This window comes from Aptenodytes patagonicus, chromosome 3 (assembly GCF_965638725.1).
Source record: "Aptenodytes patagonicus chromosome 3, bAptPat1.pri.cur, whole genome shotgun sequence".
Classification (NCBI taxonomy): domain Eukaryota; kingdom Metazoa; phylum Chordata; class Aves; order Sphenisciformes; family Spheniscidae; genus Aptenodytes; species Aptenodytes patagonicus.
Window position 1 is genome coordinate 90162115 of NC_134951.1, and position 17397 is coordinate 90179511.

The 17397-nt window shown below is 40.1% G+C and overlaps 1 protein-coding gene and 2 long non-coding RNA genes across 3 annotated transcripts in view; 1 reads left to right on the plus strand and 2 right to left on the minus strand.

Annotated features, from left to right (window-relative positions):
* WDR64 (WD repeat domain 64) overlaps positions 1–783 on the plus strand; it is a 96962-nt gene extending 96179 nt beyond the window's left edge. Inside the window, exon 31 of the mRNA XM_076334198.1 lies at positions 682–783. Coding sequence (XP_076190313.1) covers positions 682–770 — 89 coding nt within the window. The 3' untranslated portion in view covers positions 771–783. The remainder of the gene's footprint in view (positions 1–681) is intronic.
* Positions 784–5785: 5002 nt separating this feature from the next.
* Positions 5786–9450, minus strand: LOC143158357 (uncharacterized). The gene is made up of 2 exons (XR_012994972.1): positions 9388–9450; positions 5786–7162 (listed from the first exon to the last, which is right to left on the minus strand). It is a non-coding gene; the product is annotated as an uncharacterized LOC143158357 (long non-coding RNA).
* A 5182-nt stretch (positions 9451–14632) lies between these two features.
* On the minus strand, positions 14633–17362 carry LOC143158356 (uncharacterized). The gene is made up of 3 exons (XR_012994971.1): positions 17216–17362; positions 16322–16456; positions 14633–15621 (listed from the first exon to the last, which is right to left on the minus strand). It is a non-coding gene; the product is annotated as an uncharacterized LOC143158356 (long non-coding RNA).
* Between the last annotated feature and the right edge of the window lie 35 nt (positions 17363–17397).

The following is a 17397-nucleotide window of genomic DNA, read 5'->3' on the forward strand; positions in this document are numbered from 1 at the left end:
CCAGCCCAAAAGCTATTGATTCTTAGCTGCACAAAGCTTTGGCAATTGTAAGTTAATACTGTTTTATGGGTACTATTGATATGATTTATCGCAAGCTGTCTAGCAAGGCTTCCTAGGTTGTTTCTTCTATGGAGAAAGACCAGAAAGTCCGCAGCCTTGTCTATCCCACCTATCATAGGATGGAAAGAATCACCGCTAGCAGAGGTGCTGATCTCTAACTATAGAGGGTACCTAGAGAACTAGCTTGGATGAGACTCCTAACATCTAGATGGCTAGTTAGGTGGGATGAATAGGGTACTCTGCACTCAAATATACATGACTTAATGCTTGTATATGCAGCATTATCTCAGAAAACAGAAAACTTGGGAGCACAATGTTCAAATAGTTGGCACATATGCTATTCATCTGACCATTAATGTGCCTTGGAAATCTACGTTTCGTTTTCTTCCAGAAGAAGAAAATAAAATACAGGGGGTCTTGTGCCTTGGCAAGTTAGGAGCAACTACACTGAAGCCAATGGCACTGCAATGAATTTACAATAAAATGAGATCAGGCTTTTTCTGTGAGCTACATGCACAACAAATAACTTTTTGTCTGTGCTGTTACAAAACGCTATCAAAGTGGTCTGTTCACCTGACTATATTAATTAGTTCTTGAAATTTTGCAATTTATTTTTTAAAGGTCTTCAGTGGAACAAAGCTGAGATGTCCAGTCCCACTGGATGGACAATGGAGACAGGTTTCAGTGGAGAACAAGGTCAAGACAAATAAACATAGTGTCCATCTTCAGGAAAGTGGATTAGCAAGTTCCTTATTTCAATTTTTTTTCTCTGTTTTTTTTCTGTTATATTTAAATACATTTCATTATTAAGTAGAACATATAGAAATCAAAACTTTACTTCTATTCCAGTCCTTCATGCAGAGAAAAAATTCTAATAAAGCCAGTGTATGATTATAACAAGATACTCACAGAAAAGCCCATCTCACTCCACTTTTTGGCGGCTACGAAGGAAAAGCACCTTACTATGATTAACTGCTTAAAGATTCAGAGCCATAAATCTGCAAAAATTCTTCTTTTGCTAGACATACAGACTTCTCTGAGGAACAAGAAACGTTATTCCAGAGGTACTGCTCTAACCTGTCTCTCATGTTTCAGGAGCTTTGATGTCCTTGGATAGGTAAAGAGTTGATGGGATGTTCCATAGGTAGCACACATATGCCACAGTATCCTAGTCAAATGTCTTCTTCCAGAAACATTTAGATTTCCTTGTTAATCATGTGGAGATAAGACAGAAGGAAGACTGAGAACTACATTCAAATAATGAGAAACAGCCCTATTTAAAGATACCTGGATTTAGGTCACAGCATCATAGAATATGCCATCTTTAACTGCACTATTTTCAGCTGAGCTAACTTCATGTTAATTAAACATAATTACAGAAACAGAAAAAGCAAAAACCAAGCAAAGCTCCTTGCAATAGTTTTGGTTATGCTATGCAGACAAGTTTTCCGAATTATCATTCCAATAACTTTTAGTGCCAATATTTTTGTTTGTTCAGAAGATGCCTTAACCAGAATGATTAACAGAATGAAATGGCCATATTACACCAAAAAATCATTTTCAGCAGCTCAGATTCCTTCTGGTTTATGCTACTTTGTTTTGGCAATGCACTAACATGTCACGGTAGGGAAAATCTGTTTTGATAAAATTTTTTTAGATTAGTTTTTCTGATCAATTTACTGCCTGTCAGTTCAGGTTTATGGACAAAATCCTGATCCCTTGTTGCATTAATTTAAATCTTAGCTATACAGATTTAAAAAAGTAAAAACCACTATAGGTCAACTCAATTGATCCCAATTATTTTCATCATTTTTATTACATAGTACAAACCAAGCCTAGTGCACAGTAGAAGTGTTTGAAGGAAGGTCAATGTATGATTCAGGGTGTAATGAAGGTGCAAGTGTAATAGCATTATTTTATCATTATTGAGATTCAATACGAACTCCTTACACTGAACTGTTGTAAACAAGACTAAAATTTGTAAAAGTTACTCAGCATATTTTAGGGTGATCAGAAATCATACTCCTTTTCAGCAGTTGCCAGCGGCTGTTTACTTAATGAGAGGTTAGTAACAATGTAATTCTGGTGGATTTTGCTTTAATTGAAAGTCTTAAACTATTCCCCTCTAGGATGTGCTAAAACCTACTTAACATCTTCCTTGTTTTTGTGATTGGACCCTGAACCCTTAATCTAAAACTGAACCTTTGGATAGCACTGGAAGGGAATTGGCAAATGTTGGAAATTTATCTCCTCACCAACATTTAAGAAACTAATACATAGGTTTGTCCCTTCTTCCGTGGCACAGTAATGTCAGACAACTTTGCTCTTCTTATGCTTTATTCTCTATTTTCATCTAAATAGGAAATCCAAATCTTTAACTAGCACAAGTAATAATAGTATCATATTGAGCAGCATCTTTCATCCTGTGCTGTACAATGAGCTGCCCTTCTCCTTGGGAAAGCACATGGCAAAAGGGGAAGGGATCTTGGGTTTATGTAAAAATCATTCCTGTTGAAATCAGTGGGTAGCCCATTCAACGTCTAAGAATTCATTATGGCCCTGAGACAAAGATCTTAACCAGGACCAGTGTAGTATATATTATGTAAAAGAAAACACTCTTGCCTGACATCTCAGATTAGACATTTGCTTCCTTAGGGAAGATGCTGCAGGAACTTCAATAATCAGTAATGGATTTTACACTCTGACAGAAAGATGTATGAATTTTAGCACCAAAAGAGATTGGCTGTTCATCCAACCTAACCTTCTGGGTGGCACAAGGCAGAGAACAGCCAAATGCCTGTTTGTGTTACTATTTTGGTTTCCAGTTGAAGGGAGCATCCTAGGGTTCTTAATGTACATTTGCTGCCAGTTACTCTCCATGTCAAAACCACAGGTTTCCTCTCTGCTCCAAATTTGTCGAGTTTGGACTTTCATATATTGGATATTATGCTGCCTTTTTTCTGCCAGATTAAGCTTCATCAGCCATCAAAAATCCTTTCCAGAGATGATTATTCTTAATCAAAGAAGTCAGTGTCCGCTCTCCATGACTCAGTCAACTTGTCCGAGATCAGAGTAAGGAGCAGGCTGGGCATTTTAGCTGGGGGGCAGCGCACTGCAACTTCAGGAGCCAGCTTAGGTCTGGAAGCAGCGTGTTACACTAACATGGCACTCGGTTTGGACTAACAAGCCCTGTCAGCTCCAATAGGTCCTGCACAGGTCTGGCTCCAGTATCCCTGCAGATGGTCCCCAGGGCCTCTGGTTCTGTTCTCCCAAAAAGCCCCTATGATACAGAAACTCATGGGAGTGTGATACAAAGAAATTACACCTTGCGCTCTGTGAGCTGTTTTGAAGGCAGAAGCAAAACACAAACGGTGTTCTCCTTTACCCAGGAGGTTCTATCAGCCTCCCAATTACTCTTGATAGCAAAGTTAACTTGAGCTTTGTGAGTCTCTCACTACAAGGCAGATTTCTGTAGCCTTTTTATCTCTTTCCATCACGGTTACCTTTTTTTAAGTGTCTGCCTCAGAACTCCATTTTGTACTCACAGTCTTACAAGCATCAGATATGCAGCAAGGAGTTAATATGCCCTGCTGTTTCTGCCTGTTAGTTCCTTGCTTATGCTTTCAAAGAGCATGTTCATCTTCTAAGCCAGAAGAGTGCATGCTGAGCTCATATTCAATTATCTGTCATGATTCCCTGAATCCTCCCTGGCATTTCAGCATTCCAGGACAGTGTCACGACATGACACAGGTCATAGAATACATATTCTATCATCCTTTGTCTGGCTAAAGTTACAAATCCTTGCCAAGTGTGTCACCTATTTAGGATAATCCATGTAACTAGTGCCATTATTACCTACTATTCTGGGGAAAATAGCAGGTTTTCTATATTACTGGTAATGAACGGTGCTTGATCTGCTGGCCTTCTTGTAAAGACTGTCTTCTGATGAGCTGATATACAATCACTTGCAATGATTTACCTGTTTTCAACTTGTTATAGGGCTATGATGGATTTTGGGGTAATACTACTTTTTTTTTAGCAAAATACCTTGTGGGAGTATATTTAAAAATATTAAGATCAACTGTACTGGGTCTGGCTGGGCTTGAACCTAATTTTCTTCATAGCAGCCTGTATGGTGCTGTGTTCTGGATTTGTGACTAAAACAGTGCTGATAACACACCAGTGCTTTGGTTACTGCTGAGCAATGCCTGCAAAACATCAAGGTGTTTTTTTCCACCCCCAGTGAGTAGCCTGGGGGTGCACAAGAAGCTGGGAGGGGACACAGCCGGGACAGCTGACCTGAACTGACCAGAGATATTCCATACCACATAATGTCCTGCCCAGCAATAAGAGCTCATGGAATAGAGGAGGAAAGCAAGATGCTCATGGTTATGGTGTTTGTCTTCCCAAATAACCATTATGCGTGCTGAGGCCCTGCTTCCCAGGAAGTGGCTGAGCATCTGCCTGTTGATGGGAAGTAGTGGATGAATTCCTTATTTTGCTTTGCTTGTACATGCAGCTTTCCTTCACCTATTAAACTGTCTTTATCTCGACCCATGAGTTTTCTCATTTTTGCTCTTCCAAATCTCTCCCCCATCCCACTGGGAGAAGTAAGCAAGCAACTGGGTAGGTGCTTAGTATCTGCCAGGGTCAACCCACATTAACCAACCTTTTGATTAAAACTAAAATCAAGCTTGTCTGACAAACCAAATGGCACCAGATAAAGTGTAATTTTCCATTTATTCCCTTCATCCACCCCATGATTTAGCAGTTAGCATATGAAAGGTAACACCCCTGCAGTTCCCTGAGTCCTATTTGCCTTTGAAAGATAGCTACGTCAGCTCTCTTCCAGTTACCTGAAAATTGCCTAGTCTTCCAAGAGTATTAAAAATGAACAGTTCAGGTTCAGAGAGTTCATTTCTTTTGATGCTGTTATGTTTTATATGTTTTAAAATTGTGTAAGATTTTCTCTTCGGTATTGTCCCTATTTATAGCTATAACTAAAGTATTTTACTGTGGTTGCAAGATGCAGATATCCCACTTCAGTTTATTAACTGACTATTTACTCATTCTTTTCTTTTTACCAAACTTTTAGCACTGCTAGGATTTCATAGGTTCTTAATTTTTGAGTTTTACTCTTTTCAGTCTTGCTGCCTGCTCCCTTTGGTTTTCCTTATTAATTGCCCGTGTTTTCCAAGAGCTGATTTGTACTCATGTCTATTCATGCCACTATATTCTCCACTGTACAGAAGAGCCCATCCATAATGTAATACTATTCCCAGTAACAATCAAGTGTTTAATCCTATGCTGAATGAAATCAATGGACCAGCTCTCAGGAGGGAACTGTGCTGTAAGGAAAACTGTCAAAAATGGATGATATGTATGTGTTATCTTTAGCAGCCTTCCATCCAGTTACTTCCTTAGTGTTGTGCTATTTAAGCTGTGACAAAATTACAGTGCTATAATGCTTTCAGACTTTTTTTTCATAATTCATTAAATTAACAAAACCTGAAGTAGTTCAGACTGCGTGTCATTGCTCAGCATTACTGTTTACTTGAAGAGTTCCAACTCCTAGGGCTTTATAAACACCAAACGGAAACTGGTCCTGGCCCCAAACATTTCACACAATGTTATTATGCAATTGTCTTTCTTAAGTGTCACAAGAAAAGCAGACACACTTCATTTCTTTCAACAGATAATCTACTAAGGCACTGCACAGAATTCATTAGAAGAAGAATAGTTGTTTATTGTGTGCTAGAGACAGAGGATGCTACTGGAAAGAAATTAAGCGCAAGGACACTACTGGAAAGAAATTAAGCACAGAAAAGCATACCAGGCAAGTGATACTTCCAAATATACCCACTCATCTTCAAGCAGTCTTTTCAATGCTGGATCTAGTACAAAGCTGTGTGTTAACGGACTTGTTGGTATTAGCTGTGGATTTTCTCTATGTTGATGTCTCTGCATTCCTTTGCAGGTTAGTTTCTTTCCACCAGCATCCACAATTATATTGTAGTCTTAAATGTTCCAGGTGTATCAGTTGTTCTGTTGTTCCAGATCATTACTGTATTATGGAAAGCTATCTTAACAAGACAGCCTCTTTCAGCATGGCAGAAATTCATGGTTGTACTGGCTGCAGTAGTTAGCTTGCCAGAATTTCATTACAGCCCTTGCTAGTGCTTTACAAAATCCGGGACGTTCTTCAACTGCCCTCACCCACTGGGGTAGTTCAAGCTGAATGGCATCAACGGTGCCAGAACTACGGGAACCAAAAGTCTTTGTTATGTATCCACCACTATAATAGCTCCCATTATTTGGGCTAGGATTGGATGGAGAAGGCACACAAACATAACTGTTATTTTGTTCTTCAATATATTTACCCAAACTTCTGTTCCCTGTAACCAAAGCCTCAGAAGACACATTGACTAGCTGACTGGCCAGATGACTAATTGAAGAACACGATACAGAAAAGACACCTGAGTTAAGGGAAGTTTTTGAAAGTGTGTAACCTAGTTCTATCCACTGTTCAGGATGTGCTTGTCCATGGATATCCAGAATCAGGCCCCCTGTCATCTGCGATTTTGCAGTGGTCAAAAATCCCATGTACTCCTCCCAGGCCTGTTCTGCTTGGGGAATTCCAAAGGAGGCTTCTTCCTTTTCCCTGTTAGCATCCATCTTGAACCTCTGTAGGTGGTTTATAATGATATGTGGAAAGTAGCCATCAGCAATTTTGTTGATTTCTTCAGCAAGAGCCTGAGCCACCTCTATAGTGTACCTGTCTTGGTTGGTAGACACTTTGCATTTCTTATAATTTTGAATACTTCCAGGAAGACACTTATGAGCGAAAAGACAAGAGGATGTCTTTGCATCCCAACAGCCAGCTTCTCGATCAGGGATGTCTTTGGGTTCCATTGACCCACCGTGTGGGACAGAGAGAATCAGGTTCATGTTGCCCACTTGATATTCTGTGAAATGATTATGACCAAATATAACCTCTTTGGTGTCAGTGGCTTTCAAAAGCAAATATAAAATGGAAAGGAGGAGCAGATACATATTCTTCATTTGCTGCTGGAAGACTCAGCAATATAGAATATATCAGTACCTATGTAAAAGCAAAAGACAGGTTTTAGATTACTTACAGCTAAGAACACATGAGAGACTGTTCAGCTGCTGCTGGAATAATTAGTTACTGATTAACCTATTTTAATTTTATTCCATGTAGCACAACGAAGAAGAGTATTTATATGAGAAACAAAAATGAACAGGGCACTTAGTGTGGCTAGATGTAACTGATGCAGTGTTTCCAAAACAGAGGATTCTCCCAGAATAACAGGGCAAGAGAAATGGTAGGTTACTGGGCCTCCTTCATTTCCCCAGAAAGCACAAACAGTATTTGATCATCCTATCCGATCCCAGAGAATCACTAGATCCCAGCAAATTATTTAAAATATTTTTTTCCCACCAAAGCCTCCCTTTTTTTCATCTCTGAAATGTAAGAAAATTCTAACAAAATTTGATAGAACATCTGTATCTCATTGACCTGTGTGAAATGTCCTTCTGTTATCCACATGGTTACAGAAACTAGAGGCTCTGTCAGCTCAGACCAGCACTGGGCTTGTCTAAAATAAGCAGACTGATAAAAATTGAGTGCTACCAAGCTCTATCTCTATGCTCCAGGCTGAGTTAATTTGATAGCATTATAGATAGGTACCAGTGAGTGCATTAAGGAGTGACTATATTCTCTTTAGATTTCAAGTCTCCATTCTCTTCAAGGGAGCTAAGATATTTTAAGCCCTCACTAACTGCCATTTTTTGGAAAGCTGGAATTCAGCAAGATGCTGACAGTGCTTTCTGATGTGAAGAAATTACATCTCTAGAAAGATCAGAGTCTTGAGTGTAACTGTGTTGGATGGATGTAAAATGAGTGAGTAAAGCCAGTGAAGAGCAGACTAAAAAAGGATACTTTTCATTTCAATGAATTAAAAAACCCCTCAATATAGGCCAGATAAGGAGTACGTAAATGGATGCATTTGCAGATGAGGCAGGCTGCCCTGTTGTCTGTCCTGCCCCTATCATTATGTCACCTGCAGAAATGCAGAGGATAAGAGGAGCAGACAAGGGAGAGAGTAAGAAAGAAGATCTGCAAGAATCTGTCCACAGCATCTGGCCCGAGAGCATGTATGAGAGCAGCCAGTAATACTGAGAGGGCAGGGTGCAGTATGGAAGCACCCTCCCATCAGCCACCTACTCTAAGAAAAGGAGAGGGCAATTTCATCCAAATAATGCAGCAAAATATTGTTTTCCCGCTATGAGGGAATCCTGCTGGCTTTTTAGAGACAACCTCCACTGCCCACTGAGCTGGTCCACACTGAGGAGCCTGTACACGAAAAGCAAACATCTATCTTCCTCTCTTCTTTCTGGGCTGAAAGTCCCGTGAAAGTCTGTGAACTAGAACCAGATCCCTGAGAATCTAATCTACAGTTTTCCTGCAGAGCATGATTAACAGCTTTTTTAGTTTCTTTTTAACCTTTCAGTTAAAATGTCCTTTTACTTGAGCTACTGGCTTAAAACAAGCTTTTATCCAAGTCCTTGTATAGTTCACACTTCCCTAGATTTCCCTGAGACACAGACCTTCACCTGCTAGTTCACTGTTTGCATTACCAGAAATATTGGGGAAAGGAATATTTTCAAGCATTATTCAAAATCCATTTTCTCAGAAAAAGAGACTGCACATGCAGAGTGTGTAAGTCTAGGAATAGCTCACCTCAGGTGCAGCGGGGCCCAGCACCAAGTTAAATAAATCAACAGCAACAACTCCCAGGTGCTGCTCACCTGCCTCAGAAGGACTCGGGTTTTCTTTGCCTCAGGCTCTCACCTAAAATATGATGACACAGCTGTTCTTTTCCCACCACCTGCCAAACTGTTTGTCATCATCTGCAGTAGTTTGCTTGTCCTTTTGCAATTTCTTGTTAATGACTGAATCAAGCTGTTAACACTACTAGATCATGCCTTAAAGTTATATGGAGAGAGAGCTCTGTATAATTCCCAAACTGGAAGAAAGTCGCCACGGCACAGCTCAGGCTCTGGGCAGACTTGGAGAGTCTGGGGGAACTCAGTGATCCCAGACTGGTTTAAAGCGTTTTCTGGACAACATACAGGGCATGCAGAGGAAAAATGTTAAGTCACAGTAATACAGGCTAGAACTGCTATTCTGGACTTCATCATAGCAAAACACACACCTTTCCAAAGGATTTTAACTCAAAGGGATGGTGTTCAGAGAAGCACAAAAGCACCTGCAGCTAAGGAGGAATATGCTAGAAAATTTACCTGTTTGTCTTCTTCAGCACAAGGGTGAGGTCCACGTGCATAAGGAAGAAAATAACTGTAACAGGCTCCAAGTTCTCTGTTGATCATAGGTAAACTTACATTACCGTAAGGTTAAAAAAAAAAAATCCACAATATTTTAAACTAGTAGAATTTACTGCAGGACTAGTTTGAAGATTTACCTATAAAGAAAGGGAGAGAGAGTTGTTCCTGCCTCTGCACCTTCAAAAGCAAAACTGAACTGACCATTGCACTTGGCTTCAGCTGGGGCTCCCTCTGTCCCAGAGGCCTCTAAAGGCCAAGCTGAGCCATGCAGCTACGTGGCACAGAGGCTCCATCTGCACCTGGATGTATCATTTCACAATGAAGGATCACAAAAAGGGAAAAACTATGCACTGGTATACTAGAAGGTTAGCATGCTTTTGTTCTCTGTACTGGCATATGTTTCTAGAGATCAAAAAAAACTTGCCACAAGCAGCACAGCCACACCAAAGGTAAGCTCAGAATAGTTAATATCATCAGGCGGCAAAACTGGTAATGCAGAGGGTTCTGAGGTTTAATGGCAAAAATGGGTGCCCTCATTCTGGTTTTGTTTTTTGGGGTCTTCTGGGGGAAGTCTAGGAATTTTTCTGAGACTTCACTGTAGGAAAGGTGATAGGATACATCTGTTTGCGTGCACACTCATCTATACATTTGAAGCCATCCATTATCTCTTCCCAGCTGAGAAAATACATTCTCTCTACTCAGAATCATTCCAAGGCATGCCTGGCAGAGAAAAGGACTGAAACAACTGGAGATGACGGACTGAAAAGACCTCTGAGTTGAAAAATAAAGACAAAAGGACCTATTGGCAGGGTGGGGATGGGGGTATCCTTTGGAATACAGGAAGGAGGTGAAGGATCTCAACTTGTAGAATGGAAGAAATATGGCAATGTCTAATAAGAAGGCACAGAGGCATGAAGGAAAGGTAGAGAAAGATGGGGCAGACTACTGGGGTTTTTTCACAGTGAATCCACCAAGTAGAGTTAAATGCAAAAGTCAAACACAATCCACGGTCTTCCACGATGCTTATTCAGTTTTGCATCCATGACCTGGCACGGTATGATCTCTTTTCCTGGTGTTCTCACTTACTTTGGTACTGATGTGCAGCAGCTCACAGCTACATGTTGCTGACTGACAGGATCCCATTCTGCTTCTCATTATGTATCACTTCACATTATTTTTAGTAAGGAGTGCAGAACAACAGGTACCTAACTCATTGTCTATTGGCTGTGATAATTGGATGTACTGTCTGTCCTTTTCAATATTTTTTTAAAGATCAAATAGGCAATGCATGGGTATTGTATTGATAATGCAATATCATTATTTTGCATTATCTGATTCAGCTGATTTCAAAAATGCACCTCTTTTCCACATCTTCTTTCAGGCTTCCCATTGTAGAGTAAATCATGAACCAGGTTCCTATTAAGTTTCTACAGACAGTTATGCAAAATATTAAAAATAATTACTTCTATGTTTTTTGTAAATGGAAATTCCTTCCAAAAATTAAAACATTTACACACACCCCAGCAAAAAAATTGTTGGGACCTTACATGCAGACACAGGGGTTAGCATTCTAGTACCTCTAGAAACACACTGAACTTGCAGGATTTTGAGTGTAACAGGTAATATTCCTGCATGCATGTACCCACTTGTCAACATGCAGTTGCTGTAGCTGCAAACTGTTGCTGCAAATACACATACCTGGATCTTTGCAAACTGTTGCTGCAAATACACATACCTGGATCTTTGCATATGAACTGAGGAAAATGCTTTTTGATGATGGATATGTGGTGAATTTTGAAAAAAAGAAGCAAAAATTGCCACTAGGCCCTGAGATACTTGGTCTTGCTTTGACAAAAGTCTCACAAACTTCAGTGGGGCTTTGCTTAGATTTGGGATTGTACTACAAATAACACTCCTCCTTGGCTTAATTCTCCTATATATCCCTACCTTAGCACTGAGGAACCTCTGATGAGTAACAAGACTGCCAAGGGAGATTTCACAGCATTAGTGCATTATACAGATGTTGTGTCCATATACTCTTAACCACAGGAAAACATTGTTTCTTATGGGTACTCAAGATGAATGCAGTCAGCGCTAGGTGATTAGAGAAACATTTAAAGTTTCAGAGACAGTCAGTGACTGGGTATTACGTCTGTAGCTCACACATCCTCATATTGACAATGTGTACAACAAACCTTTTCTATGAAGGTAACTAGCAATTTGAAATATAACTCTTCTGTACTGTAAAGACCAAGGAAGACTGCATTTTTCCCTGTTTTCAGTACATCCATAGCAGAGCACAAGCTATCGAGACAAGGCACTGTAGCAGGCTTGCGTGAGGAGCTGAGGCTGCTGACAAACACAGGAATAGATTAGATTGAGATGGCTGAAGCAGTGACTGCCTCAGGCATTTGCTCTTCTGCCTTCCTGGAAATTGTTGTTCTCTGAAGGAGAACAACGTGGCTGGTGAATCAGCTGCTAGTTAATAACAATAACTAAACCAGATATGTTACATACCTCTTAGCACTCTGGAAGGCAGACTGGTTACTGAATAATTGTGGTGATCCATACTATTGATTTGGAGCTTCCATGACTTGTTTCATTCTGTTACAGTTGGTCATCTGCTTTAAATTGTTTGACATAATTTATGATCCCTGTTTAGACTACTGGAGTTTTGGTAAGCTACAGATTATTAAGAAAGGAGGAACACACTCAGTATACACTGTCAGAGAAGCTGAGCTTCACAAAGACTTTCAATAACTGACAGCAATTAACTCTGTTAGCTAGTATCATTCTCACGCATCAGAGTGAATGTTGCTCAGCATATTTCTTGTGGAACACAGATAATACAGATCTTTTACCAAACCTACATCCTGTCACTAGTATCTATGTTTATAAATGGGTAAGACTAGTCCCCAAGTGGAAAATTTGTGAATTTTGTGGAGCCTGTACAAAAGCAGCAAACTGCTAAACAAGGCAAGTTAAATGCCATGCAAGTTAAACTGTAGGAGCAGACTCCCAGGTCTGTAGCTCAAAGGCCTCTTTGTAGCCCTAGATGGAGAGATGAAATGTATTGCCAGAAACATCTGAAAATAGTCTTAATGATATTGAAAATAAACTCATTAGGTGCAAGATAGAAGTGATTATTCCACAACCTCTTTTCTTGCCACCACTTCGATCTTATTTCCTCCGAAGAGAAAACCATTAGGTAAAGTGTAACTAGTCGCAGTGCCATTATTCCACTTGGAATCTGTTCAGGCTAATGCTTCCACCTTAAAAAAAATCTGTTACCTGGATATGAGAACAACATTCTCTCAATTCAGGCTATGTATCGGTTGATTAATAAGCAGGCGGAAGGACTGCCACTTATTGAGCCACCCGTGCCACATCCAAGCACACGTGAGTTTCCATTAGAGGTCTACAAGGCTGTTCTTTACTGGGCACAGTTTGATTTCGTCACAGATGCAGCTGTAGACAGAAAGGACCACTGGAGGGAAAAACGCACTTACGTAACAGGCAAGTAGGGGCAGGAAGAAAGTAGTTGTGTTGGCAACAGAGTTAATGAAGCCTCATTTCCTGCCCCCCTCCCTCAATCTTCCTGATTTCCAGATGAGGGAATTCATTTCCTTCAGTCGGAGAAGGATAGACAAAAATCTACTTCCAAAAAGCAGGATTCCAGCAGTGCCAGACAACGTAGGGAAGGAAGTTTACTAAAAACCTGTAAGATGTCCTTGTCCATTGTAGTGCATAGTGAGGACAAAATTAATTTTGCTTTACCTTGACTGTGTAAAGGTTAGTTGCCTACATCAGACCTAGTGATCCCATTTCCTCTCTATAGTCAGTGTTGAGAAAGAAGCAGTTCTAGAGGTACTTCAGCACACTTATCTTGGGCACCTATCTTAAATTTCCATTAGGTGTCAACTGGGCAATACTCTGTATAGCTCTTCTTTTTTATTACACGACAGAAAACAATTGTAAAGGAAACAAAATGTTTCTGCTACACTTTCTATTTCCAGGTCTGTTTGTAATGTATTCTGCCAGTCACTATTACAAAACTGCCGAAGGAAATGAAAAGCATACAACAGGGATTTGGCATAGTAATTTCTAGTCTCAGCAAATTCTCCAGATACACGAGCCACCTGTGAAAGGAAAGGATTGTGTATGTTATTATAAGCCTTGTACCTAACCACACCGTGGTGCTACTTCCCAGTTTCATCTGGTATCTACGGGAAATAAAACTGCAATACTACAGTATTCTTCAAAGGAATAACACACCAAAGTGTTACCATCTGACTATTTCCTTCCAACAGACTCTGCTGAGCTTAAAGAGCAGCGTCTTTAGCCTGTTTAAGTCAAGATAGCTCTACTGAAACCAACAAAGCCTTTGGCTCATTGTATAAAACTTCCGTTATTTCATAGAAGTTACGAGATGTAATGAAGGCGGGTCATGGATAATCAGGCTGAAGACATTTGTCACAGACTGAATGTTAATGCTAATCATGCTAACTCTTCAGCTCCAAGGTATCCACCCTTTCAGATTAAGGCATCGAAGAGGAAAATCTGAGCTGGGCAAGAATTCTGTAGCTCTGGCTTCCTTCAATGCAAGTTCCTTGGCTCCAGTGCTTCTGACTCTGAGGTTCACCTTATGACTATTTTTAATGTAATCTACAGAAAATAGTCAAAAGTAGATTTAATTGAATTGCACATGACATATTGAGTGATACGGATATATTATATTGTCTACCCTGATTATTGTTCTTCCCATCAACAGAGCAGTTTGAGGGAAAAAGAAATGTCAGAATTGATATAAGAACATAATCTTAAGAGAAGCAATCCTAATCCAAACAGAATTCTAATTGCAATTGAATTTAAAACTTCTGGAGCATGTCAAACATAGACAGAATCATGGAGTGAAAAAAGAATCAGTGAAGAGGAATTTAATCAATATTTTCAGCTTTAAAACATCTTATGCTGTCACCGTGGCCAAATTATTTCTATGCATTTCTCAGTGCACACACAATGTTCTTAATAGGTTATAATTCAGATGTGCTCTTTTCAAAATGCACTGAATTTAAGCCTTGCTGTCCACTGTCTGGAAACATTGCTTTTCTGCCCTGCTGTCTGAGTCATCCGTGTAACGGAGTCAAAATATCAGAAGAACTATACAGACTTCAAAATGGCAAGCAGAAAAATAAACTGTTACCTGGTAGATATCAGCCTAGATATATTTCTCACTGCAATTTTTGTTTTAATTTAAGCAAGCATACCTTTATGTTAACTAACAAGAAAAAGAAGCTTTACTACGTATTTCAAACTCAAAACTCATCAACTGCTGATCATTTTACTCCAGACAATCCATTTTTCACTTGTAACTTGAAATCTTTGCAGTGGAACTGCAGTACTCTATCTCAGATGGCTTGGGTTGTGGCTAACGTGACTGGCGCTAGCCCTGATGCGGGAAATTTAACTGTGTGCTCTGACCAGCCCACTGCTAGAGCGCTGTTTTCTTCGTTTCCACGTCTGGCTGGGCCTTCTGGAGTGAGAGCAGGGTCTCATCAGGACACATCAGCCCATCTGATAATTCCTACCCGTGTAGGGAACAGGGGTGAGGGGGGAAGAAAGCTCTTCGAGGTACTCTAAAGTGAATTTATGCTATTGCATTTATACTAGTTATTGCATTTATGCAATATTTATTTATTTATGCTATTTATGGCATTTATGCTATTCCATGAGGCCTGGAGGGACGTGTACAATCATGTTGCTCAGGAATGGAAAACTTATACATAGAAAAAAGTCATTTCCTGTTTGTAATTACAAACGTACCAGATATTCAAACTCTGTGAAATTTCAAGCAACGTACTACATTTGATTCCTCTTCATCTCTATCACTTTTCCTCCGTTCCAAGACAGTATCATGATTTCTCAAACTCTCTTCATAGAGACAGACATGTCCTCATATCAGAATTCAATCACCAGCTTCACACATCTCCCCTAATAGCAGCTTAATAAAGCAGTTAGACATCATGCTTTCTTTTTTAGTTACAGAAAATCAGTAAATAAAAACACCTACTCCAGTGCAGTGGTTAATTTTTCTTCTAGTGTTGGCAAGACTTCTGGTCCAGCGATCTCATTACTTGCAGCTGGAAACATGCACACGCCCTTGTATTTGTTCCAGTCTTATCTGAGGTTTTTCTGAGTGCAGGGAAAATTTGCATAATTCAGTACTGCATGCATAGTCTGTCTTTTGTTCTAATTCTCTCCCCATTCTTTACTGAGTTTCTAGACTGCATTTGTTCTCTTTAGCAATATATGAAGACATATTTCCTGAGGACAAGAAACATCAGGAGTAAGATCAATCTGAGACTGTTCTATGTTCCAGCATGTGTGTTGCCGGTAGGAAGAAATTAAGGTTGGCACTGTAGAGTCCCTTGTCGTCCTAGTCTGTGGTATGTGCTATGTTGACTATCAGGCTATGGTTTACTGTGTTTAATGTGTCAAACAGGTAGAATAAGATAGTGCAACAGATGGTTAAATAGGAACTCAATCCCATGCATGAGATGACCCAAAACGTTAACTAGATCTGTGAAGCAAAAATGTTATTTGTATGCCTTTTTGTGTATAGTTGGACTATTCTTGTAAAACTCCCTTGTGCACCACTTCAAATTTCAGTATGTGGTATGGATGTTCAGGGCTTTTTTAAATTAAAGCAGTTATAGTAGTTTGTAAATACAGATTTAAAATTCTACCTTTGACCATCAATTCTTAGATCAACCTCAGGGTTCCACCGCTGTAACATCTGTCCCCCACCTCTTTCTTTGCAGTCAGTGACCTGCTTCCACTCTCTCCCTCCCCATTCGCTGGGCTAGCTACAGGACTCAGTCCTTTGTCCTACCAAAATTCTGTCACGCCTTTTGATTCCAGTATACTTAATGATTATCATTTTCATGTTCATTGTTGTTATCCATGTGCTGTCTTCAACTGCACGTCATGGATCCTTTGCTGTAACCGAACTGATCTGGAGCAATCACTGTGAAGAATATCGTCAGAAATGGATTGTTCAGTATGACTGTCATCTCAAAATGACTCATTTGGAATACAGGTTACAGCAATAGTACAAACTGATGGTTACTGTATTTAAGTTCCTTATTCGTATCTCTACTTAGACCAGTACCTTTTACTTACTGGTGTTTAGCTTCTTTACATATAAATATTGTAAGAAAGCAACAGACACAAATACATTCTTACTCCTATGGTGGTCTCTGCTGGTTTTGTTGGGTTTTTTTTAGTTGATAACTACCTGAAAAACTTTTCTATATACCATATATAGGGTATAGATGTGACCAGACAGCAAGGATAAAAAGAAAGAACTGAAAATAAATGCTGAAGACTATGACAACACAATCTTTCCGGGATGTTGACCATAATTTTCTCCACTAGCGACTTAGTGGTTACAGAAAATTTGCATTAGGCGGTATTGCCAACACTAAGCTTTCAAACACAGGCGTGTTAGTCCCAACGTAAGGAAGCAATGTTTTCCGGTTTTCTACACTTTACTGAGAGACAACAGAACTGAATTTGGCACGGGACGTGCTGACTCAATGCTACAGCGCTGAATCTATTTCAGTGTATTCAATGTATTTAAATATTTTTGCAGATGCTTTAATTAGCTGCACTTCCTTTGCTAGCAGCAGATTTCATGGTTCACCCTTCAATGTCCCGCCCCCTCGGAACCCCTCGCCCCAGCACTTGTCGCTGTCTCACAAACGCTCTGTCCTTAAATCCGTACCTTTCAAGCTCGGTTTCAAACGAAAGGGAAGGTTCCGGAAAACTCCCGGTACCCGGCACGAGGGCGATTCCGAAATGAGCGGGACCTCGGAGTCAGCCTGGCCGGGGGTGGGCACACGCCCGGCCCCCGCCGCTCTCCTCACCCGTGGCCACGGCGACGCCGAAGGCCGGGCCGCCTCACGG